This window comes from Salmo trutta, unplaced genomic scaffold (assembly GCF_901001165.1).
Source record: "Salmo trutta unplaced genomic scaffold, fSalTru1.1, whole genome shotgun sequence".
Lineage (NCBI taxonomy): Eukaryota > Metazoa > Chordata > Actinopteri > Salmoniformes > Salmonidae > Salmo > Salmo trutta.
The window spans coordinates 4,061,404-4,086,403 of NW_021822992.1; the positions used below are offsets into that span (position 1 = coordinate 4,061,404).

The 25,000-nt window shown below is 49.3% G+C and overlaps 1 protein-coding gene across 1 annotated transcript in view; it reads left to right on the forward strand.

The window, feature by feature from the left end:
- LOC115187955 (sperm-associated antigen 1) overlaps positions 1-25,000 on the forward strand; it is a 53,129-nt gene that overhangs the window by 6,241 nt on the left and 21,888 nt on the right. Inside the window, exons 10-12 of the mRNA XM_029747045.1 lie at positions 2,584-2,701; positions 12,770-13,207; positions 22,819-22,918. Of these exons, the coding sequence (XP_029602905.1) occupies positions 2,584-2,701; positions 12,770-13,207; positions 22,819-22,918 (656 nt within the window). The remainder of the gene's footprint in view (positions 1-2,583; positions 2,702-12,769; positions 13,208-22,818; positions 22,919-25,000) is intronic.

Below are 25,000 nucleotides of genomic sequence, written 5' to 3' on the forward strand. Positions count from 1 at the left end.
TCCTGTTTATTCAACAGACGGTACCGTAGTGACAAGGACTCCTGTTTATTCAACAGACGGTACCGTAGCGACCAGGACTCCTGTTTATTCAACAGACGGTACCGTAGTGACCGTCAGGACTCCTGTTTATTCAACAGACGGTACCGTAGTGACCGTCAGGACTCCTGTTTATTCAACAGACGGTTCCGTAGCGACTGTCAGAACTCCTGTTTATTCAACAGACGGTACCGTAGTGACCGTCAGGACTCCTGTTTATTCAACAGACGGTACCGTAGTGACCAGGACTCCTGTTTATTCAACAGACGGTACCGTAGTGACCAGGACTCCTGTTTATTCAACAGACGGTAGCGTAGTGACCAAGACTCCTGTTTATTCAACAGACGGTACCGTAGTGACCGTCAGGACTCCTGTTTATTCAACAGACGGTACCGTAGTGACCAGGACTCCTGTTTATTCAACAGACGGTACCGTAGTGACCGTCAGGACTCCTGTTTATTCAACAGACGGTACCGTAGTGACCGTCAGGACTCCTGTTTATTCAACAGACGGTACCGTAGTGACCGTCAGGACTCCTGTTTATTCAACAGACGGTACCGTAGCTGACCGTCAGGACTCTGTTTATTCAACAGACGGTACCGTAGGACCAGGACTCCTGTTTATTCAACAGACGGTACCGTAGTGACCATCAGGACTCCTGTTTATTCAACAGACGGTACCGTAGTGACCAGGACTCCTGTTTATTCAACAGACGGATACCGTAGTGACCATCAGGACTCCTGTTTATTCAACAGACGGTACCGTAGTGACCAGGACTCCTGTTTATTCAACAGACGGTACCGTAGTGACCGTCAGGACTCCTGTTTAATTCAACAGACGGTACCGTAGTGACCGTCAGGACTCCTGTTTATTCAACAGACGGTACCGTAGTGACCGTCAGGACTCCTGTTTATTCAACAGACGGTACCGTAGTGACCGTCAGGACTCCTGTTTATTCAACAGACGGTACCGTAGTGACCAGGACTCCTGTTTATTCAACAGACGGTACCGTAGTGACCAGGACTCCTGTTTATTCAACAGACGGTACCGTAGCGACCAGGACTCCTGTTTATTCAACAGACGGTACCGTAGTGACCAGGACTCCTGTTTATTCAACAGACGGTACCGTAGTGACCGTCAGGACTCCTGTTTATTCAACAGACGGTACCGTAGTGACCGTCAGGACTCCTGTTTATTCAACAGACGGTACCGTAGTGACCAGGACTCCTGTTTATTCAACAGACGGTACCGTAGTGACCGTCAGGACTCCTGTTTATTCAACAGACGGTACCGTAGTGACCGTCAGGACTCCTGTTTATTCAACAGACGGTACCGTAGTGACCGTCAGGACTCCTGTTTATTCAACAGACGGTACCGTAGTGACCGTCAGGACTCCTGTTTATTCAACAGACGGTACCGTAGTGACCAGGACTCCTGTTTATTCAACAGACGGTACCGTAGTGACCAGGACTCCTGTTTATTCAACAGACGGTACCGTAGCGACCAGGACTCCTGTTTATTCAACAGACGGTACCGTAGTGACCAGGACTCCTGTTTATTCAACAGACGGTACCGTAGTGACCGTCAGGACTCCTGTTTATTCAACAGACGGTACCGTAGTGACCGTCAGGACTCCTGTTTATTCAACAGACGGTACCGTAGTGACCAGGACTCCTGTTTATTCAACAGACGGTACCGTAGTGACCGTAAGGACTCCTGTTTATTCAACAGACGGTACCGTAGTGACCGTCAGGACTCCTGTTTATTCAACAGACGGTACCGTAGTGACCGTCAGGACTCCTGTTTATTCAACAGACGGTACCGTAGTGACCAGGACTCCTGTTTATTCAACAGACGGTACCGTAGTGACCAGGACTCCTGTTTATTCAACAGACGGTACCGTAGTGACCAGGACTCCTGTTTATTCAACAGACGGTACCGTAGTGACCGTCAGGACTCCTGTTTATTCAACAGACGGTACCGTAGTGACCGTCAGGACTCCTGTTTATTCAACAGACGGTACCGTAGTGACCGTCAGGACTCCTGTTTATTCAACAGACGGTACCGTAGTGACCAGGACTCCTGTTTATTCAACAGACGGTACCGTAGTGACCAGGACTCCTGTTTATTCAACAGACGGTACCGTAGTGACCATCAGGTACCGTAGTGACCAGGACTCCTGTTTATTCAACAGACGGTACCGTAGCGACCAGGACTCCTGTTTATTCAACAGACGGTACCGTAGTGACCAGGACTCCTGTTTATTCAACAGATGGTACCGTAGTGACCATCAGGTACCGTAGTGACCGTCAGGACTGGAATGAAGGATATGGAGTTGATTTATCTTCAGTCGTGTCGCATTTTAAAGGAACGTTACATCCAGGAAGTCCTGAATAGCATGGACTGGTACTACTGTTGTATCACCTGTCTTCATCTGCATAACATGGTTGTTTTGACTGTGTTTAAATTGAATCTAATGGAACAATAGAATGAACTATTTACCATGTCTTCTTTTCTGCTTTTCCTTCACACAACCTGGCCCAACAGAAACTTCTAGTTGAGGTGGATAAGAGACTAAACCAGAGTCAACCAGAGAAGGGACGTAAAAGCAAGAAGATCCTGATTCAGGAAGTGGAGGAGGATGAGATACAGGAAGAGCAGAGAGGTGAGTGACTGATCGCTTCACCTACTTAGTGAGATTGAACCATTATATATCTTGAGTTGAAAGTGACTGACCTCCAGCCCAGTCCTGGAGACCACCAGTTGGTTTATATGATATGGTAGTCGACCTGGAGTAGTCTACTTTACAGTCCGTCACCAGTCAGTCAACATCAAACTGACCTTTCTATAAAACAACATTCAGATGATTCACAATTCAACAGTCAGAAAACCAACTACACCCCCTTTTTCTCATGTTTCTATAACAACAGAAACATGCAAATGCAGGTCTAAGCAAATGAGTAGAATTAGAGAGAAATCTTATTACCACGAGAAGGAGACATAGGTGTTCTAGTTTGTTCCTTAAACACACAACAAGTGTTTAACCAGATCAGATGATGACTGATCCTAGACCTACTAAACAGAGGTTATTATATTACATTAAGGTTGGTTGCCTGGCTGGCTGGCTGACTGGTTGGTTGTTTGGTTGCCTGGCTGGCTGGTTGGTTGGTTGCCTGCCTGCCTGCCTGCCTGCCTGGCTGGTTGGTTGGCTGGTTAGCTGGTTGGTTGGCTGGCTGGCTGGCTGGCTGGTTGGTTGGTTGGTTGGTTGCCTGGCTGGCTGGCTGGTTGGCTGGCTGGCTGGTTGGTTGCCTGGCTGGTTGGTTGGTTTCCTGGCTGGCTGGCTGACTGACTGACTGGCTGGCTGGTTGCCTGGCTGGTTGGTTGGTTGCCTGGCTGGTTGGTTGGTTGGTTGGTTGGCTGGCTGCCTGGCTGGTTGGTTGGTTGGCTGGCTGGCTGGCTGGCTGGCTGCCTGGTTGGTTGGCTGGCTGCCTGGCTGGTTGGTTGGTTGGCTGGCTGGTTGGCTGCCTGGTTGGTTGGTTGGTTGGTTGGTTGGCTGGCTGCCTGGCTGGTTGGTTGGCTGGCTGGCTGGCTGGTTAGTTGGCTGGCTGGCTGGTAGGCCTCCTGGCTGGTTGGTTGGTTGGCTGGCTGGTTGATTGGCTGGCTGGTTGGCTGGCTGGCTGGTTGGCTGGCTGGCTGGTTGGTTGGCTGCCTGGTTGGTTGGTTGGCTGGCTGGCTGGTTGGCGACACTGATTTAGTGCTACTCAGAATGGCCAAGGGCTGGCTGGCTGGTTCCCTGGTTGGCTGCCTGGTTGGTTCCCTGGTTGGCTGGCTGGTTCCCTAAGTGATCCAGAATCATTATCAATAAGACCCATACAGACCTGACAGCCTGCTGCATTCTCCAAACACCACAGCTGTCTGGTTTTACCCCAGAGAGCTGCTGTGGGTCTGTGCTGTGGGTCTGGCTGTGGGTTAGTGTTGTGGGTCTGTGCTGTGGGTCTGTGGGTCTGGCTGTGGGTCTGTGCTGTGGGTCTGTGGGTCTGTGCTGTGGGTCTGTGCTGTGGATTAGTGTTTGGCTGTGTGTCTGTGCTGTGGGTTAGTGTTTGGTTGTGTGTCTGTGCTGTGGGTTGGTGTTTGGCTGTGTGTCTGTGCTGTGGGTTAGGGTTTGGCTGTGTGTCTGTGCTGTGGGTTAGTGTTTGGCTGTGTGTCTGTGCTGTGTGTCTGTGCTGTGGGTTAGGGTTTGGCTGTGTGTCTGTGCTGTGTGTCTGTGCTGTGGGTTGGTGTTTGGCTGTGTGTCTGTGCTGTGGGTTAGTGTTTGGCTGTGTGTCTGTGCTGTGGGTTGGTGTTTGGCTGTGTGTCTGTGCTGTGGGTTAGGGTTTGGCTGTGTGTCTGTGCTGTGGGTTAGTGTCTGTGCTGTGTGTCTGTGCTGTGTGTCTGTGCTGTGTGTCTGTGCTGTGGGTTAGGGTTTGGCTGTGTGTCTGTGCTGTGTGTCTGTGCTGTGGGTTGGTGTTTGGCTGTGTGTCTGTGCTGTGGGTTAGTGTTTGGCTGTGTGTCTGTGCTGTGGGTTGGTGTTTGGCTGTGTGTCTGTGCTGTGGGTTAGGGTTTGGCTGTGTGTCTGTGCTGTGGGTTAGTGTTTGGCTGTGTGTCTGTGCTGTGTGTCTGTGCTGTGGGTTAGGGTTTGGCTGTGTGTCTGTGCTGTGTGTCTGTGCTGTGGGTCTGTGTTTGGCTGTGTGTCTGTGCTGTGGGTCTGTGTTTGGCTGTGTGTCTGTGCTGTGGATCTGTGCTGTGGGTTAGTGTTTGGCTGTGTGTCTGTGCTGTGTGTCTGTGCTGTTAGCTAACTCAACCCCCCACTGTAAGTCCCTGACTGGGGATTTGTTCTCTAATCCTGCGGTCAAATCCCTCATGCTAATGGTTGCTGTGTTGATCAGGATGCTGCAAAGCCTCAATGAGCTCTGTTACATCACATCCTGCCAATCCCCCCTAGACCCCGTCTGTTACAGCAGGGTGAGGTACAGTTACATCACATCCTGCCGTTCCCCCCTAGACCCTGTCCGTTACAGCGGGGTGAGATACAGTTACAACACATCCTGCCAATCCCCCATAGACCCTGTCTGTTACAGCAGGGTGAGGTACAGTTACATCACATCCTGCCGTTCCCCCCCTAGACCCTGTCCGTTACAGCAGGGTGAGGTACAGTTACAACACATCCTGCCGTTCCCCCCCTAGACCCTGTCTGTTACGGCAGGGTGAGGTACAGTTACATCACATCCTGCCGTTCCCCCCTAGACCCTGTCTGTTACAGCAGTACAGTTACATCACATCCTGTCGTTCCCCCCTAGACCCTGTCTGTTACAGCAGTACAGTTACATCACATCCTGCCGTTCCCCCCTAGACCCTGTCTGTTACAGCAGGGTGTGGTACAGTTACATCACATCCTGCCGTTCCCCCCCTAGACCCTGTCTGTTACGGCAGGGTGAGGTATAGTTACATCACATCCTGCCGTTCCCCCCTAGACCCTGTCTGTTACGGCAGGGTGAGGTACAGTTACAACACATCCTGCCAATCCCCCATAGACCCTGTCTGTTACAGCAGGGTGAGGTACAGTTACATCACATCCTGCCGTTCCCCCCCTAGACCCTGTCTGTTACGGCAGGGTGAGGTACAGTTACATCACATCCTGCCGTTCCCCCCCTAGACCCTGTCTGTTACGGCAGGGTGAGGTACAGTTACATCACATCCTGCCGTTCCCCCCTAGACCCCGTCCGTTACAGCAGGGTGAGGTACAGTTACATCACATCCTGCCGTTCCCCCCCTAGACCCTGTCTGTTACAGCAGTACAGTTACATCACATCCTGCCGTTCGCCTCCTAGACCCTGTCTGTTACAGCAGGGTGAGGTACAGTTACATCACATCCTGCCAATCCCCCCCTAGACCCCGTCTGTTACGGCAGGGTGAGGTACAGTTACATCACATCCTGCCGTTCCCCCTAGACCCCGTCTGTTACAGCAGGGTGAGGTACAGTTACATCACATCCTGCCGTTCCCCCCTAGACCCTGTCTGTTACAGCAGGGTGAGGTACAGTTACATCACATCCTGCCGTTCCCCCCCTAGACCCTGTCTGTTACAGCAGTACAGTTACATCACATCCTGCCGTTCCCCCCTAGACCCCGTCTGTTACAGCAGTACAGTTACATCACATCCTGCCGTTCCCCCCTAGACCCCGTCTGTTACAGCAGGGTGAGGTACAGTTACATCACATCCTGCCGTTCCCCCCTAGACCCTGTCTGTTACAGCAGGGTGAGGTACAGTTACATCACATCCTGCCGTTCCCCCCTAGACCCTGTCTGTTACGGCAGGGTGAGGTACAGTTACATCACATCCTGCCGTTCCCCCCTAGACCCTGTCTGTTACAGCAGTACAGTTACATCACATCCTGCCGTTCCCCCCTAGACCCTGTCTGTTACAGCAGGGTGAGGTACAGTTACATCACATCCTGCCGTTCCCCCCCTAGACCCCGTCTGTTACGGCAGGGTGAGGTACAGTTACATCACATCCTGCCGTTCCCCCCTAGACCCTGTCTGTTACAGCAGGGTGAGGTACAGTTACATCACATCCTGCCGTTCCCCCCTAGACCCCGTCTGTTACAGCAGGGTGAGGTACAGTTACATCACATCCTGCCGTTCCCCCCTAGACCCCGTCTGTTACAGCAGGGTGAGGTACAGTTACATCACATCCTGCCGTTCCCCCCCAGCCCGTCTCAGTAATATGACATCCTACTGACTATCTGCCATTCCCCCAGCCCGTCTCAGTAACATGACATCATACTGACTATCTGCCATTCCCCCCCAGCCCCTGTCTCAGTAATATGACATCATACTGACTATCTGCCATCCCCCCCAGCCCGTCTCAGTAACATGACATCATACTGACTATCTGCCGTTCCCCCCCAGCCCGTCTCAGTAATATGACATCCTACTGACTATCTGCCATTCCCCCCCTAGCCCCCGTCTCAGTAATATGACATCCTACTGACTATCTGCCATTCCCCCCCTAGCCCCCGTCTCAGTAATATGACATCCTACTGACTATCTGCCATTCCCCCCCTAGCCCCTGTCTCAGTAATATGACATCATACTGACTATCTGCCATTCCCCCCCAGCCCCTGTCTCAGTAATATGACATCCTACTGACTATCTGCCATTCCCCCCCTAGCCCCCGTCTCAGTAATATGACATCCTACTGACTATCTGCCATTCCCCCCCTAGCCCCCGTCTCAGTAATATGACATCCTACTGACTATCTGCCATTCCCCCCCAGCCCGTCTCAGTAATATGACATCATACTGACTATCTGCCATTCCCCCCAGCCCCTGTCTCAGTAATATGACATCCTACTGACTATCTGCCATTCCCCCCCTAGCCCCCGTCTCAGTAATATGACATCCTACTGACTATCTGCCATTCCCCCCCTAGCCCCCGTCTCAGTAATATGACATCCTACTGACTATCTGCCATTCCCCCCCAGCCCGTCTCAGTAATATGACATCATACTGACTATCTGCCATTCCCCCCCAGCCCCTGTCTCAGTAATATGACATCCTACTGACTATCTGCCATTCCCCCCCTAGCCCCCGTCTCAGTAATATGACATCCTACTGACTATCTGCCATTCCCCCCTAGCCCCTGTCTCAGTAATATGACATCATACTGACTATCTGCCATTCCCCCCCAGCCCCTGTCTCAGTAATATGACATCCTACTGACTATCTGCCATTCCCCCCTAGCCCCTGTCTCAGTAATATGACATCATACTGACTATCTGCCATTCCCCCAGCCCCTGTCTCAGTAATATGACATCATACTGACTATCTGCCATTCCCCCCTAGCCCCCGTCTCAGTAATATGACATCCTACTGACTATCTGCCATTCCCCCCTAGCCCCCGTCTCAGTAATATGACATCCTACTGACTATCTGCCATTCCCCCCTAGCCCCTGTCTCAGTAATATGACATCATACTGACTATCTGCCATTCCCCCCAGCCCCTGTCTCAGTAATATGACATCATTCTGACTATCTGCCATTCCCCCCTAGCCCCCGTCTCAGTAATATGACATCATACTGACTATCTGCCATTCCCCCCAGCCCCTGTCTCAGTAATATGACATCATACTGACTATCTGCCATTCCCCCCTAGCCCCTGTCTCAGTAATATGACATCATACTGACTATCTGCCATTCCCCCCTAGCCCCTGTCTCAGTAATATGACATCATACTGACTATCTGCCATTCCCCCCTAGCCCCTGTCTCAGTAATATGACATCATACTGACTATCTGCCATTCCCCCCCAGCCCCAGTCTCAGTAATATGACATCCTACTGACTATCTGCCATTCCCCCCCAGCCCCCGTCTCAGTAATATGACATCCTACTGACTATCTGCCATTCCCCCCCAGCCCCCGTCTCAGTAATATGACATCCTACTGACTATCTGCCATTCCCCCCCTAGCCCCCGTCTCAGTAATATGACATCCTACTGACTATCTGCCATTCCCCCCTAGCCCCCGTCTCAGTAATATGACATCCTACTGACTATCTGCCATTCCCCCCTAGCCCCCGTCTCAGTAATATGACATCATACTGACTATCTGCCATTCCCCCCTAGCCCCTGTCTCAGTAATATGACATCATACTGACTATCTGCCATTCCCCCCTAGCCCCTGTCTCAGTAATATGACATCATACTGACTATCTGCCATTCCCCCCTAGCCCCTGTCTCAGTAATATGACATCATACTGACTATCTGCCATTCCCCCCTAGCCCCCGTCTCAGTAATATGACATCCTACTGACTATCTGCCATTCCCCCCCAGCCCCCGTCTCAGTAATATGACATCCTACTGACTATCTGCCATTCCCCCCCAGCCCCCGTCTCAGTAATATGACATCCTACTGACTATCTGCCATTCCCCCCCAGCCCCCGTCTCAGTAATATGACATCCTACTGACTATCTGCCATTCCCCCCCAGCCCCCGTCTCAGTAATATGACATCCTACTGACTATCTGCCATTCCCCCCCCGCCCCCGTCTCAGTAATATGACATCCTACTGACTATCTGCCATTCCCCCCCAGCCCCCGTCTCAGTAATATGACATCCTACTGACTATCTGCCATTCCCCCCCAGCCCCCGTCTCAGTAATATGACATCCTACTGACTATCTGCCATTCCCCCCCAGCCCCCGTCTCAGTAATATGACATCCTACTGACTATCTGCCATTCCCCCCCCAGCCCCCGTCTCAGTAATATGACATCCTACTGACTATCTGCCATTCCCCCCCCAGCCCCCGTCTCAGTAATATGACATCCTACTGACTATCTGCCATTCCCCCCCAGCCCCCGTCTCAGTAATATGACATCCTACTGACTATCTGCCATTCCCCCCCAGCCCCCGTCTCAGTAATATGACATCCTACTGACTATCTGCCATCCCCCCCCAGCCCCCGTCTCAGTAATATGACATCCTACTGACTATCTGCCATTCCCCCCCAGCCCCCGTCTCAGTAATATGACATCCTACTGACTATCTGCCATTCCCCCCCAGCCCCCGTCTCAGTAATATGACATCCTACTGACTATCTGCCATTCCCCCCCAGCCCCTGTCTCAGTAATATGACATCCTACTGACTATCTGCCATTCCCCCCCAGCCCCTGTCTCAGTAATATGACATCCTACTGACTATCTGCCATTCCCCCCCAGCCCCTGTCTCAGTAATATGACATCATACTGACTATCTGCCATTCCCCCCTAGCCCCTGTCTCAGTAATATGACATCATACTGACTATCTGCCATTCCCCCCCAGCCCCCGTCTCAGTAATATGACATCCTACTGACTATCTGCCATTCCCCCCCAGCCCCTGTCTCAGTAATATGACATCATACTGACTATCTGCCATTCCCCCCTAGCCCCTGTCTCAGTAATATGACATCATACTGACTATCTGCCATTCCCCCCCAGCCCCTGTCTCAGTAATATGACATCATACTGACTATCTGCCATTCCCCCCTAGCCCCCGTCTCAGTAATATGACATCATACTGACTATCTGCCATTCCCCCCTAGCCCCCGTCTCAGTAATATGACATCCTACTGACTATCTGCCATTCCCCCCCAGCCCCCGTCTCAGTAATATGACATCATACTGACTATCTGCCATTCCCCCCTAGCCCCTGTCTCAGTAATATGACATCATACTGACTATCTGCCATTCCCCCCCAGCCCCCGTCTCAGTAATATGACATCATACTGACTATCTGCCATTCCCCCCCAGCCCCCGTCTCAGTAATATGACATCCTACTGACTATCTGCCATTCCCCCCCAGCCCCCGTCTCAGTAATATGACATCATACTGACTATCTGCCATTCCCCCCCAGCCCCCGTCTCAGTAATATGACATCCTACTGACTATCTGCCATTCCCCCCCAGCCCCCGTCTCAGTAATATGACATCCTACTGACTATCTGCCATTCCCCCCCAGCCCCCGTCTCAGTAATATGACATCCTACTGACTATCTGCCATTCCCCCCCAGCCCCCGTCTCAGTAATATGACATCCTACTGACTATCTGCCATTCCCCCCCAGCCCCCGTCTCAGTAATATGACATCATACTGACTATCTGCCATTCCCCCCCAGCCCCTGTCTCAGTAATATGACATCATACTGACTATCTGCCATTCCCCCCCAGCCCCCGTCTCAGTAATATGACATCATACTGACTATCTGCCATTCCCCCCTAGCCCCTGTCTCAGTAATATGACATCATACTGACTATCTGCCATTCCCCCAGCCCCTGTCTCAGTAATATGACATCATACTGACTATCTGCCATTCCCCCCCAGCCCCCGTCTCAGTAATATGACATCATACTGACTATCTGCCATTCCCCCAGCCCCTGTCTCAGTAATATGACATCATACTGACTATCTGCCATTCCCCCCCTAGCCCCCGTCTCAGTAATATGACATCATACTGACTATCTGCCATTCCCCCCCAGCCCCCGTCTCAGTAATATGACATCCTACTGACTATCTGCCATTCCCCCCCAGCCCCCGTCTCAGTAATATGACATCATACTGACTATCTGCCATTCCCCCCCAGCCCCCGTCTCAGTAATATGACATCCTACTGACTATCTGCCATTCCCCCCCAGCCCCCGTCTCAGTAATATGACATCCTACTGACTATCTGCCATTCCCCCCCAGCCCCGTCTCAGTAATATGACATCCTACTGACTATCTGCCATTCCCCCCCAGCCCCCGTCTCAGTAATATGACATCCTACTGACTATCTGCCATTCCCCCCCAGCCCCCGTCTCAGTAATATGACATCATACTGACTATCTGCCATTCCCCCCCAGCCCCTGTCTCAGTAATATGACATCATACTGACTATCTGCCATTCCCCCCCAGCCCCCGTCTCAGTAATATGACATCATACTGACTATCTGCCATTCCCCCCTAGCCCCTGTCTCAGTAATATGACATCATACTGACTATCTGCCATTCCCCCAGCCCCTGTCTCAGTAATATGACATCATACTGACTATCTGCCATTCCCCCCTAGCCCCTGTCTCAGTAATATGACATCATACTGACTATCTGCCATTCCCCCCCAGCCCCCGTCTCAGTAATATGACATCCTACTGACTATCTGCCATTCCCCCCTAGCCCCTGTCTCAGTAATATGACATCATACTGACTATCTGCCATTCCCCCCCCAGCCCCCGTCTCAGTAATATGACATCCTACTGACTATCTGCCATTCCCCCCTAGCCCCTGTCTCAGTAATATGACATCCTACTGACTATGTGCCATTCCCCCCTAGCCCCTGTCTCAGTAATATGACATCCTACTGACTATTTGCCATTCCCCCCTAGCCCCTGTCTCAGTAATATGACATCATACTGACTATCTGCCATTCCCCCCTAGCCCCTGTCTCAGTAATATGACATCATACTGACTATCTGCCATTCCCCCCCAGCCCCCGTCTCAGTAATATGACATCATACTGACTATCTGCCATTCCCCCCTAGCCCCCGTCTCAGTAATATGACATCATACTGACTATCTGCCATTCCCCCCCAGCCCCTGTCTCAGTAATATGACATCATACTGACTATCTGCCATTCCCCCCCAGCCCCCGTCTCAGTAATATGACATCATACTGACTATCTGCCATTCCCCCCCAGCCCCCGTCTCAGTAATATGACATCATACTGACTATCTGCCATTCCCCCCCAGCCCCCGTCTCAGTAACATCACATTCTTCAGACCAGATAGTGTCTGTGTGTGTGGTTGTTTTCCACCCCTCCCCCTCTCTAACTGCATCGCCAACGGCTTGCTGGGCTGCCTGGTAGAGAGAGAGAGAGAAAGACAGAGAGAGAGAGACTGAGGGAGAGAGACTGAGAGAGAGAGACTGAGGGAGAGAGACTGAGAGAGAGAGAGAGACAGAGAGAGAGGGAGAGAGAGACAGAGAGAGAGAGGAGAGAGGAGAGAGAGAGAGAGACAGAGAGAGAGAGAGACAGAGAGAGAGAGAGAAACTGAGAGAGAGAGACAGAGAGAGAGAGAGAGATTCTTCCTGGAACTCCCTTTCAAACGGCTTTGCATTTACCAACCCCTCCCCCACTGTGATGTAACCACTGACTGCTTCCTGTGGGTGTGTTCTGTGCTTGGCAGCTTGTCCGGTTGAGCCTAGCGAAGCTGTGGGAGGGGAGAGTGCTGCTGTTGCTCCTGCCGAGAGGGGAGACATGGGAAATGCTCAGAAGAAGCCCCACGGCAGAGGAGGGGAAGGGGGCCCCGGTCCGCATACGGACCACAATTCACACGGAGGCCACTGGAAAAACCGCGGAGGGATTGCGGAGAAGTACAAGGTGAACCAACAGGATTCGACGTCGGACAAAGGTCTGCGGAACGGAGCTCGGGGCTCTGCCAGGAGGGACTCTAAAGGATCCAGTCCGGCTGGGGGAGACGGAAGCAACCTTGACGCCCCTTGTGGGGCCCTGCCCCCACCGCTGGCGCGGCTCAAGAACGAGGGAAACCTGTTCTTTAAGAATGGACAGTTTGCAGATGCGCTGGACAAATACTCCCAGGCCATCACGGGCTTCACAGACTCAGGTAGGTTTTCAGTATTATGGTGTTGGGTTTGGTTCACAGAGCTTTTACTAATAACTCTCGTTCAGCTAGAGTTGGGATCTATAATAACTTAGCGAGACAGGCTATACAAATTCCATATTAGTTTGTTGTTCATTCTACATTTTCCACGGACATTCCCCCAAAACAACCTATGTAGGTAATCTAGCAACTAATGCCACTGCTTTAGTATTTTTTTTTTATAAGGTTAAATCAGTGCGTTGTTTTTTGCCTGCTATTGGCAGCTCGTGTTTTCAGTGAGTGGCCACAGCAAACCAAAGGTCAGCACAGTTACCGCAGTAATAAAACTAACCTCTATAACAGCAATGTTATTCTCATCACTCAATCACATCACATGATAGTGTGACTTGTCGTTACCGGCAGCATTTAGCCAGTCGGTGTGATGTGATGTCATTACCGGCAGCATTTAGCCAGTCGGTGTGATGTGATGTCGTTACCGGCAGCGTTTAGCCAGTCGGTGTGATGTGATGTCGTTACCGGCAGCGTTTAGCCAGTCGGTGTGATGTGATGTCGTTACCGGCAGCGTTTAGCCAGTCGGTGTGATGTGATGTCGTTACCGGCAGCGTTTAGCCAGTCGGTGTGATGTGATGTCGTTACCGGCAGCGTTTAGCCAGTCGGTGTGATGTGATGTCGTTACCGGCAGCGTTTAGCCAGTCGGTGTGATGTGATGTCGTTACCGGCAGCGTTTAGCCAGTCGGTGTGATGTGATGTCGTTACCGGCAGCGTTTAGCCAGTCGGTGTGATGTGATGTCGTTACCGGCAGCGTTTAGCCAGTCGGTGTGATGTGATGTCGTTACCGGCAGCGTTTAGCCAGTCGGTGTGATGTGATGTCGTTACCGGCAGCGTTTAGCCAGTCGGTGTGATGTGATGTCGTTACCGGCAGCGTTTAGCCAGTCGGTGTGATGTGATGTCGTTACCGGCAGCGTTTTAGCCAGTCGGTGTGATGTGATGTCGTTACCGGCAGCGTTTAGCCAGTCGGTGTGATGTGATGTCGTTACCGGCAGCGTTTAGCCAGTCGGTGTGATGTGATGTCGTTACCGGCAGCGTTTAGCCAGTCGGTGTGATGTGATTCGTTACCGGCAGCGTTTAGCCAGTCGGTTGTGATGTCGTTACCGGCAGCGTTTAGCCAGTCGGTGTGATGTGATGTCGTTACCAGCAGCGTTTAGCCAGTCGGTGTGATGTGATGTCGTTACCGGCAGCGTTTAGCCAGTCGGTGTGATGTGATGTCGTTACCGGCAGCGTTTAGCCAGTCGGTGATGTGATGTCGTTACCGGCAGCGTTTAGCCAGTCGGTGTGATGTGATGTCGTTACCGGCAGCGTTTAGCCAGTCGGTGTGATGTGATGTCGTTACCGGCAGCGTTTAGCCAGTCGGTGTGATGTGATGTCGTTACCGGCAGCGTTTAGCCAGTCGGTGTGATGTGATGTCGTTACCGGCAGCGTTTAGCCAGTCGGTGTGATGTGATGTCGTTACCGGCAGCGTTTAGCCAGTCGGTGTGATGTCGTTACCGGCAGCGTTTAGCCAGTCGGTGTGATGTGATGTCGTTACCGGCAGCGTTTAGCCAGTCGGTGTGATGTGATGTCGTTACCGGCAGCGTTTAGCCAGTCGGTGTGATGTGATGTCGTTACCGGCAGCGTTTAGCCAGTCGGTGTGATGTGATGTCATTACCGGCAGCGTTTAGCCAGTCGGTGTGATGTGATGTCGTTACCGGCAGCGTTTAGCCAGTCGGTGTGATGTGATGTCGTTACCGGCAGCGTTTAGCCAGTCGGTGTGATGTGATGTCGTTACCGGCAGCGTTTAGCCAGTCGGTGGGATGTGATGTCGTTACCGGCAGCGTTTAGCCAGTCGGTGTGATGTGATGTCGTTACCGGCAGCGTTTAGCCAGTCGGTGTGATGTGATGTCGTTACCGGCAGCGTTTAGCCAGTCGGTGTGATGTGATGTCGTTACCGGCAGCGTTTAGCCAGTCGGTGTGATGTGATGTCGTTACCGGCAGCGTTTAGCCAGTCGGTGTGATGTGATGTCATTACCGGCAGCGTTTAGCCAGTCGGTGTGATGTGATGTCGTTACCGGCAGCGTTTAGCCAGTCGGTGTGATGTGATGTCGTTACCGGCAGCGTTTAGCCAGTCGGTGTGATGTGATGTCGTTACCGGCAGCGTTTAGCCAGTCGGTGTGATGTGATTTCAGATCAACACTACCGTTCAAAAGTTTGGGGTCACTTAGAAATGTCCTTATTTTTTAAAGAAAAACGTATTTTTGTCCGTTAAAATAACATCAAATTGATCTGAAATACAGTGTAGACATTGTTAATGTTGTAAATGACTATTGTAGCTGGAAACGGCTGATTTTTAATGGAATATCTACATACGCCTCACAAGTCCTCAACTGGCAGCTTCATTAAATAGTACCCGCAAAACACCAGTCTCAACGTCAACAGTGGAGAGGCGACTCCGGGATGCTGGCCTTCTAGTCAGAGGTCCTCTGTCCAGTGTCTGTGTTCTTTTTCCCATCTTAATCTTTTATTTTTATTGGCCAGTCTGAGATATGACTCTTTGCAACTCTGCCTAGAAGGCCAACATCCTGGAATCGCCTCTTCACTGTTGACGTTGAGACTGGTGTTTTGTGGGTACTATTTAATGAAGCTGCCAGTTTAGGACTTGTGAGGCGTATGTTCTCAAACTAGACACTCTAATGTACTTGTCCTCTTGCTCAGTTGTGCACCGGGGCCTCCCACTCCTCTTTCTATTCTAGTTAGAGCCAGTTTGCGCTGTCCTGTGAAGGAAGTTGTACGAGATCTTCAGTTTCTTGGCAATTTCTCGCATGGAATAGCCTTCATTTCTCAGAACAAGAATAGACTGACGAGTTTCAGAAGAAAGTTCTTTGTTTCTGGCCATTTTGAGCCTGTAATCGAACCCACAAATGCTGATGCTCCAGATACTCAACTAGTCTAAAGAAGGCCAGTTTTATTGCTTCTTTAATCAGGACACCAGTTTTCAGCTGTGCTAACATAATTGCAAGAGGGTTTTCTAACGATCAATTAGCCTTTTTAAATGATAACCTTGGATTAGCTAACACAACGTGCCATTGGAACACAGGAGTGATGGTTGCTGATAATGGGCCTCTGTACGCCTATATAGATATTCCATTTTAAAAAATCAGTCGTTACCAGCTACAATAGTCATTTACAACATTAACAATGTCTACACTGTATTTCAGATCAATTTTATGTTATTTTAATATACAAAAAAAAAGTGCTTTTCTTTCAAAAACAAGGACATTTCTAAGTGAGCCCAAACTGTTGAGTGGTAGTGTACACTCCTGATTCATGACAGCGTCCAGGTGTAGAGGAGTATAGTGACTCATCACAATAGTGGTTGGTTGGTTGGTTGGTTATTGGCAGTGTGGTGAGTCTGTTTTAGCTGTCTGGAGTTCAGACATACCCTGGCCAGGCAGGAAGGGCTGACAGGCTCAGTTCCTCTCAGGTTGGTTGGTTGGTTGGTTATTGGCAGTAGTGGTTGGTTGGTTGGTTGGTTATTGGCAGTGTGGGGAGTCTGTTTTAGCTGTCTGGAGTTCAGACATACCCTGGCCAGGCAGGAAGGGCTGACAGGCTCAGTTCCTCTCAGGTCACGTGACTTCTGACCGCTCACTGTGAAATTGAACCAGGTGCTGGGTGGCGGCGACTGACTGACTGACTGACTGACTGACTGGCTGGCTGGCTGGCTGGCTGACTGGCTGACAGACTGCAGTAGTAAATCTCCTCTGACTGAATAAAGAAACTGCTGCAAGAACCGTCCACTATATCTCTCCTCTCTCCTTTCCATCACTCTCTCCTCTTCTCTCCTTCCCATCACTCTCTCCCTCTCCTCTCCTTCCCATCATGCTCTGCTCTCCTCTCCATCACTCTCTCCTCTCCTCTCTCTTCTCCTCTCCATCACTCTCTCCTCTCCTCTCTCTTCTCCTTCCCATCACTCTCTCCTCTCCTTTTCAGTCACTCTCCTCTCTCTTCTCCTTCCCATCACTCTCTCCTCTTCTCTCCTTCCCATCACTCTCTCCTCTCTCTTCTCCTTCCCATCACTCTCTCCTCTCCTCTCCATCACTCTCTCCTCTTCATCACTCAATCAATCAATCACATTTATTTATAGAGCCAGTTTTACATCAGCCGATGTCAAAAAATGCTGTACAGAAACCCAGCCTAAAACCCCAAACAGCAAGTAATGCAGGTGGAGAAGCACGGTGGCTAGGAAAAACTCCATAGAAAGGCCAAAACCTAGGAAGAAACCTAGAGAGGAACATTTGAAACTGGAGCAGCAGCACGACCAGGTGGACAGCAAGGAGTCATCATGCCAGGTAGTCCTGAAGCATGGTCCTAGGGCTCAGGTCCCCCGAGAGAAGAGAGAAAGGAGAGAAAGAAAGAGAGAGAGAGAGAGCATACTTAAATTCACACAGGACACCGGATAAGACAGGAGAAATACTCCAGATATAACAGACTGACCCTAGCCCCCCGACACATAAATACTGCAGCATAACGTCAGTGACTCAACCCACTCAAGTGACACTACACTCAATCATAGGACCTACTGAAGAGATGAGTCTTCAGTAAAGACTTAAAGGTTGAGACTGAGTCTGCGTCTCTCACATGGGTAGGCAGACCATTCCATAAAAATGGAGCTCTATAGGAGAAAGCCCTGCCTCCAGCTGTTTGCTTAGAAATTCTAGGGACAGTAAGGAGGCCTGCGTCTTGTGACCGTAGCGTACGTGTAGGTATGTACGGCAGGACCAAATCGGAAAGATGGGTAGGAGCAAGCCCATGTAATGCTTTGTAGGTTAGCAGTAAAACCTTGAAATCAGCCTTAGCAGGAAGTCAGTGTAGAGAGGCTAGCACTGGAGTAATATCCATGTTTTACTCTCTCCTCATCACTCTCTCCTCTCCGCTCCAGGTTTCTTCCTAGGTTTTGGCCTTTCTAGGGAGTTTTTCCTAGCCACCCTGCTTCTACACCTGCATTGCTTGCTGTTTGCGGGTTTTAGGCTGGGTTTCTGTACAGCACTTTGTGACATGGGCTGATGTAAAAAAAAAAAGGCTTTATAAATAAATCTCTCCATCAATCTGTTCTCTCCTCGTTCCTCTCCACCACGATCACCACTAGTCTACTGTGAAAGTGACTGAACATCATGTGATACTCTGAAGCCTTTCACAGTTACTGCTGTCATACACAGTGTAATGCAGGGTTATTCATGCTATTTGGTGTCATGAGGTGGTCTGACTGCCTGTCTGCCTGTCTACCTACCTGTCTACCTGTCTGCCTGACCGCCTGCCTGTCTACCTACCTGTCTACCTGTCTGCCTGCCTGTCTGCCTACCTGTCTGCCTGCCTGCCTGCCTGTCTGTCTACCTACCTGTCTGCCTGACCGCCTGCCTGTCTGTCTACCTGCCTGCCTGCCCGCCTGTCTGTCTACCTACCTGTCTGCCTGACCGCCTGCCTGTCTGTCCGCCTGCCTGTCTGTCTGCCTACCTGACTGCCTGACCGCCTGCCTGTCTGCCTACCTGTCTGCCTGACCGCCTGCCTGTCTGTCTACCTGCCTGCCTGACCGCCTGCCTGTCTGCCTACCTGTCTGCCTGTCTGACTGCCTGCCTGCCTGTCTGCCTGTTTGTCTGCCTGTCTACCTGCCTGACCGCCTGCTGGCCTGTCTGACTGCCTGCCTACCTACCTGTCTGTCTGTCTGTCTGTCTGTCTGTCTGTCTGTCTGTCTGTCTGTCTGTCTGTCTGTCTGTCTGCCTGCCTGCCTGCCTGCCTACCTACCTACCTCTTTGTCTGCCTGACTGCCTGCCTGTCCGCCTGACTGCCTGCCTACCTGTTTGTCTGCCTGTCTACCTGCCTGACTGTCTGCCTGACTGCCTGTCTGCCTGACTGCCTGTCTGCCTGACTACCTGTCTGCCTACCTACCTACCTGTCTGTCTGCCTACCAAGCCCCTCCTATGTGATGTCTCTCTCTGTCTTTAGTGACGCTGACTAAATGAAAGAGTGATGATGTCACTTGGGAGTCACATGCCTTTACCCCCTTACCACAACACACAGGAAGTTCCTTCTAGGAGGAGAGGAGGGCGGCCCTGGCTCACGCTCTGCAGGGAGAAATGTCTCGCAGGCAGTGGTAACTGAAGAGTCTCCGATGTGTCCAGACTGGCTTTCCTCACCAGCCGTAGTCGTAGCAGGCCAAAGACTAGAAGTGCCATAGTCATTAAGATAGTTCAATAGATACAACGTTCCACTTCCTGTAAAGTATTTGGTCCAATCAGGTTAGGAATGTAGTGTATGTAGGAATTCAGCTGGGAAGGAGTCAGATCTGGTGAAACCTCAGACAGTGTTTTAACATACAGAGAAGAGCTATGTCATTGTGACATTATAACAATGTATTCCTAACATCTGATCCCAGTACAGGCCTCTGGAAGTCACATTATAACAGTGTATTCCTAACGTCTGATCCCAGTACAGGCCTCTGGAAGTCACATTATAACAGTGTATTCCTAACATCTGATCTCAGTACAGTCCTCTGGAAGTCACATTATAACAGTGTATTGCTAACATCTGATCCCAGTACAGGAAGTCACATTATAACATTGTATTCCTAACATCTGATCCCAGTACAGGCCTCTGGAAGTCAGTCACATTATAACAGTGTATTCCTAACATCTGATCCCAGTACAGGCCTCTGGAAGTCACATTATAACAGTGTATTCCTAACATCTGATCCCAGTACAGGCCTCTGGAAGTCACATTATAACAGTGTATTCCTAACATCTGATCCCAGTACAGGCCTCTGGAAGTCACATTATAACAGTGTATTCCTAACATCTGATCCCAGTCCAGTCCTCTGGAAGTCACATTATAACAGTGTATTCCTAACATCTGATCCCAGTCCAGTCCTCTGAGCCCAGTCAGTCTCACACCCACAACCAAGGGGCACATTCAACTACTACTTTCATACTGTGGTACATTAAAACCCCCAGAAATACTTCCCTCATTATTCTCACCTCAGAACTTTATGAATGATTCATACTAGCTGTCACAGGGGGTCGTGAAATGGACACCGAGACGCAGTGTGGATTGTGCTCGTTTTCAATTCTTTTAATGAAGACATTTTACAAAATAACAAAAAAACGACCGACAACAGTCCCGTCAGGTACTTAGACTGGGAACGGAAAACAACTACCCACAATCCCCAAAGGAAAAAGAGGCTGCCTAAGTATGGTTTCCAATCAGAGACAATGAAAAACACCTGTCTCTGATTGGAAACCATACCCGGCCGAAACATGAAAACCAACACATAGAAATAGACAACTAGAACAAACCCACATAGAAACAGAAAACCCAAAATACATACAAAACAACCCCCCCCCCTGCCACGCCCTGACCACTCTACTACGGCAAATGACCTCTTTCACTGGTCGGGACGTGACAGTAGCAGGCAGCAGGAGGCTCTGCATCGACAGCCCACTCAGACTGACCACTACAGCCCCACGATGGAGGTGACAACTTGACTGTGTCTGAGTCTGGGTAATAATGTCTCTGTGTCTGGTCCATAGGAATGGACAGTCCTGAGGACCTGGGTAATAATGTCTCTGTGTCTGGTCCATAGGAATGGACAGCCCTGAGGACCTGGGTAATAATGTCTCTGTCTGGTCCATAGGAATGGACAGTCCTGAGGACCTGGGTAATAATGTCTCTGTGTCTGGTCCATAGGAATGGACAGTCCTGAGGACCTGGGTAATAATGTCTCTGTGTCTGGTCCATAGGAATGGACAGTCCTGAGGACCTGGGTAATAATGTCTCTGTGTCTGGTTCATAGGAATGGACAGCCCTGAGGACCTGGGTAATAATGTCTCTGTGTCTGGTCCATAGGAATGGACAGCCCTGAGGACCTGGGTAATAATGTCTCTGTGTCTGGTCCATAGGAATGGACAGCCCTGAGGACCTGTGTAATAATGTCTCTGTCTGGTCCATAGGAATGGACAGTCCTGAGGACCTGGGTAATAATGTCTCTGTGTCTGGTTCATAGGAATGGACAGCCCTGAGGACCTGGGTAATAATGTCTCTGTGTCTGGTCCATAGGAATGGACAGCCCTGAGGACCTGTGTAATAATGTCTCTGTCTGGTCCATAGGAATGGACAGTCCTGAGGACCTGGGTAATAATGTCTCTGTGTCTGGTCCATAGGAATGGACAGCCCTGAGGACCTGGGTAATAATGTCTCTGTGTCTGGTCCATAGGAATGGACAGCCCTGAGGACCTGTGTAATAATGTCTCTGTGTCTGGTCCATAGGAATGGACAGCCCTGAGGACCTGGGTAATAATGTCTCTGTGTCTGGTCCATAGGAATGGACAGCCCTGAGGACCTGTGTAATAATGTCTCTGTGTCTGGTCCATAGGAATGGACAGCCCTGAGGACCTGTGTAATAATGTCTCTGTGTCTGGTCCATAGGAATGGACAGCCCTGAGGACCTGTGTAATAATGTCTCTGTGTCTGGTCCATAGGAATGGACAGCCCTGAGGACCTGTGTGTGCTCTACTCTAACAGAGCGGCCTGCTGATAATGTCTCTGTGTCTGGTCCATAGGAATGGACAGCCCTGAGGACCTGTGTAATAATGTCTCTGTCTGGTCCATAGGAATGGACAGTCCTGAGGACCTGTGTAATAATGTCTCTGTGTCTGGTCCATAGGAATGGACAGCCCTGAGGACCTGTGTAATAATGTCTCTGTGTCTGGTCCATAGGAATGGACAGTCCTGAGGACCTGTGTGTGCTCTACTCTAACAGAGCGGCCTGCTGATAATGTCTATGTCTGGTCCATAGGAATGGACAGCCCTGAGGACCTGTGTGTGCTCTACTCTAACAGAGCGGCCTGCTGATAATGTCTCTGTCTGGTCCATAGGAATGGACAGCCCTGAGGACTTGTGTAATAATGTCTCTGTCTGGTCCATAGGAATGGACAGCCCTGAGGACCTGGGTGTGCTCTACTCTAACAGAGCGGCCTGCTGATAATGTCTGTGTCTGGTCCATAGGAATGGACAGCCCTGAGGACCTGTGTGTGCTCTACTCTAACAGAGCGGCCTGCTGATAATGTCTGTGTCTGGTCCATAGGAATGGACAGCCCTGAGGACCTGGGTGTGCTCTACTCTAACAGAGCGGCCTGCTGATAATGTCTGTGTCTGGTCCATAGGAATGGACAGCCCTGAGGACCTGTGTGTGCTCTACTCTAACAGAGCGGCCTGCTGATAATGTCTCTGTCTGGTCCATAGGAATGGACAGCCCTGAGGACCTGTGTGTGCTCTACTCTAACAGAGCGGCCTGCTGATAATGTCTCTGTGTCTGGTCCATAGGAATGGACAGCCCTGAGGACCTGTGTAATAATGTCTGTGTCTGGTCCATAGGAATGGACAGCCCTGAGGACCTGTGTGTGCTCTACTCTAACAGAGCGGCCTGCTGATAATGTCTGTGTCTGGTCCATAGGAATGGACAGCCCTGAGGACATGTGTGTGCTCTACTCTAACAGAGCGGCCTGCTGATAATGTCTGTGTCTGGTCCATAGGAATGGACAGCCCTGAGGACCTGTGTGTGCTCTACTCTAACAGAGCGGCCTGCTACCTGAAAGATGGAAACAGCCCTGAGTGTATACAGGACTGCACCAGGTGAGACCCTCCCTCTACAACTCTACCTGCATTATTATATACGTTATTATAGACATTATTATAGACATTATTATATACGTTATTATAGACATTATTATAGACATTATTATATACATTATTATAAACATTATTATAGACATTATTATATACGTTATTATAGACATTATTATAGACATTATTATATACATTATTATAAACATTATTATAGACGTTATTATATACGTTATTATAAACATTATTATAAACATTATTATATACGTTATTATATACATTATTATATACGTTATTATATACATCATTATAAACATTATTATAGACATTATTATATACGTTATTATATACATCATTATAAACATTATTATAGACATTATTATATACGTTATTATAGACATTATTATAGACATTATTATATACATTATTATAAACATTATTATAGACGTTATTATATACGTTATTATAAACATTATTGTAAACATTATTATTTACATTATTATAGACATTATTATAGACATTATTATATACGTTATTATAGACATTATTATAGACATTATTATATACGTTATTATATACATCATTATAAACGTTATTATAGACATTATTATATACGTTATTATATACATCATTATAAACATTATTATAGACATTATTATATACGTTATTATATACATCATTATAAACATTATTATAGACATTATTATTTACATTATTATATATGTTATTATAGACATTATTATTTACATTATTATATATGTTATTATAGACATTATTATTTACATTATTATGTATGTTATTATAGACATTATTATATACATCAAGTTTGATTTAATAGTCAAGAGAACAGTAAAGCACAACCAACAACTTCCAGAACAGTCCTTCTTCCAGAACAGTCGTCCTTCCAGAACAGTCCATAATTCCACAACAGTCCATAATTCCAGAACAGTCCATAATTCCAGAACAGTCCATAATTCCAGAACAGTCCATAATTCCAGAACAGTCCTTCTTCCAGAACAGTCCTTCTTCCAGAACAGTCCTTCTTAGTGTCTGTCCCAAATGGTAGTCTATTCCCTATATAGTGCCCTACTGCAGACCACAGGGACCAGTCTATTCCCTATATAGTGCCCTACTGCAGACCACAGGGACCAGTCTATTCCCTATATAGTGCCCTACTGCAGACCACAGGGACCAGTCTATTCCCTGCCTTTCTAAGGTCTTTGAAATTCAAGTTAACAAACAGATCACCGACCATTCCGAATCCCACCGTACCTTCTCCGCTATGCAATCTGGTTTCTGAGCTGGTCATGGGTCCACCTCAGCCACGCTCAAGGTTCTAAACGATATATTTATTTCACCTTTATTTAACCAGGTAGGCCAGTTGAGAACAAGTCCTTTATTTAACCAGGTGGCCAGTAGAGAACAAGTCCTTTATTTAACCAGGTAGGCAAGTTGAGAACAAGTCCTTTATTTAACCAGGTAGGCTAGTTGAGAACAAGTTCTCATTTACAACTGCGACCTGGCCAAGATAAAACAAAGCAGTTCGACACATACAACAACACAGAGTTACACATGGAATAAACAAACGTACAATCAATAATACAGTAGGAAAATCTATATACAGCGTGTGCAAATGAGGTAGGATAAGAGAGGTAAGGCAATAAATAGGCCATGGTGGCAAAGTAATTACAGAATAGCAATTAAACACTGGAATGGTAGGGTGTGCAGAAGATGAATGTGCAAGTAGAGATACTGGGGTGCGAAGGAGCAAGATAAATAAATAAATACAGTATGGGGATGAGGTAGTTGGATGGGCTATTTACAGATGGGCTATGTACAGGTGCAGTGATCTGTGAGCTGCTCTGACAGCTGATGCTTAAAGCTAGTGAGGGAGATATGAGTCTCCAGCTTCAGAGATTTTTGTAGTTCGTTCCTGTCATTGGCAGCAGAGAACTGGAAGGAGAGGCGGCCAAAGGAGGAATTGGCTTTGGGGGTGACCAGTGAGATATACCTGCTGGAGCGCGTGCTACGGGTGGGTGCTGCTATGGTGACCAGTGAGCTGAGATAAGGCGGGGCTTTACCTAGCAGAGA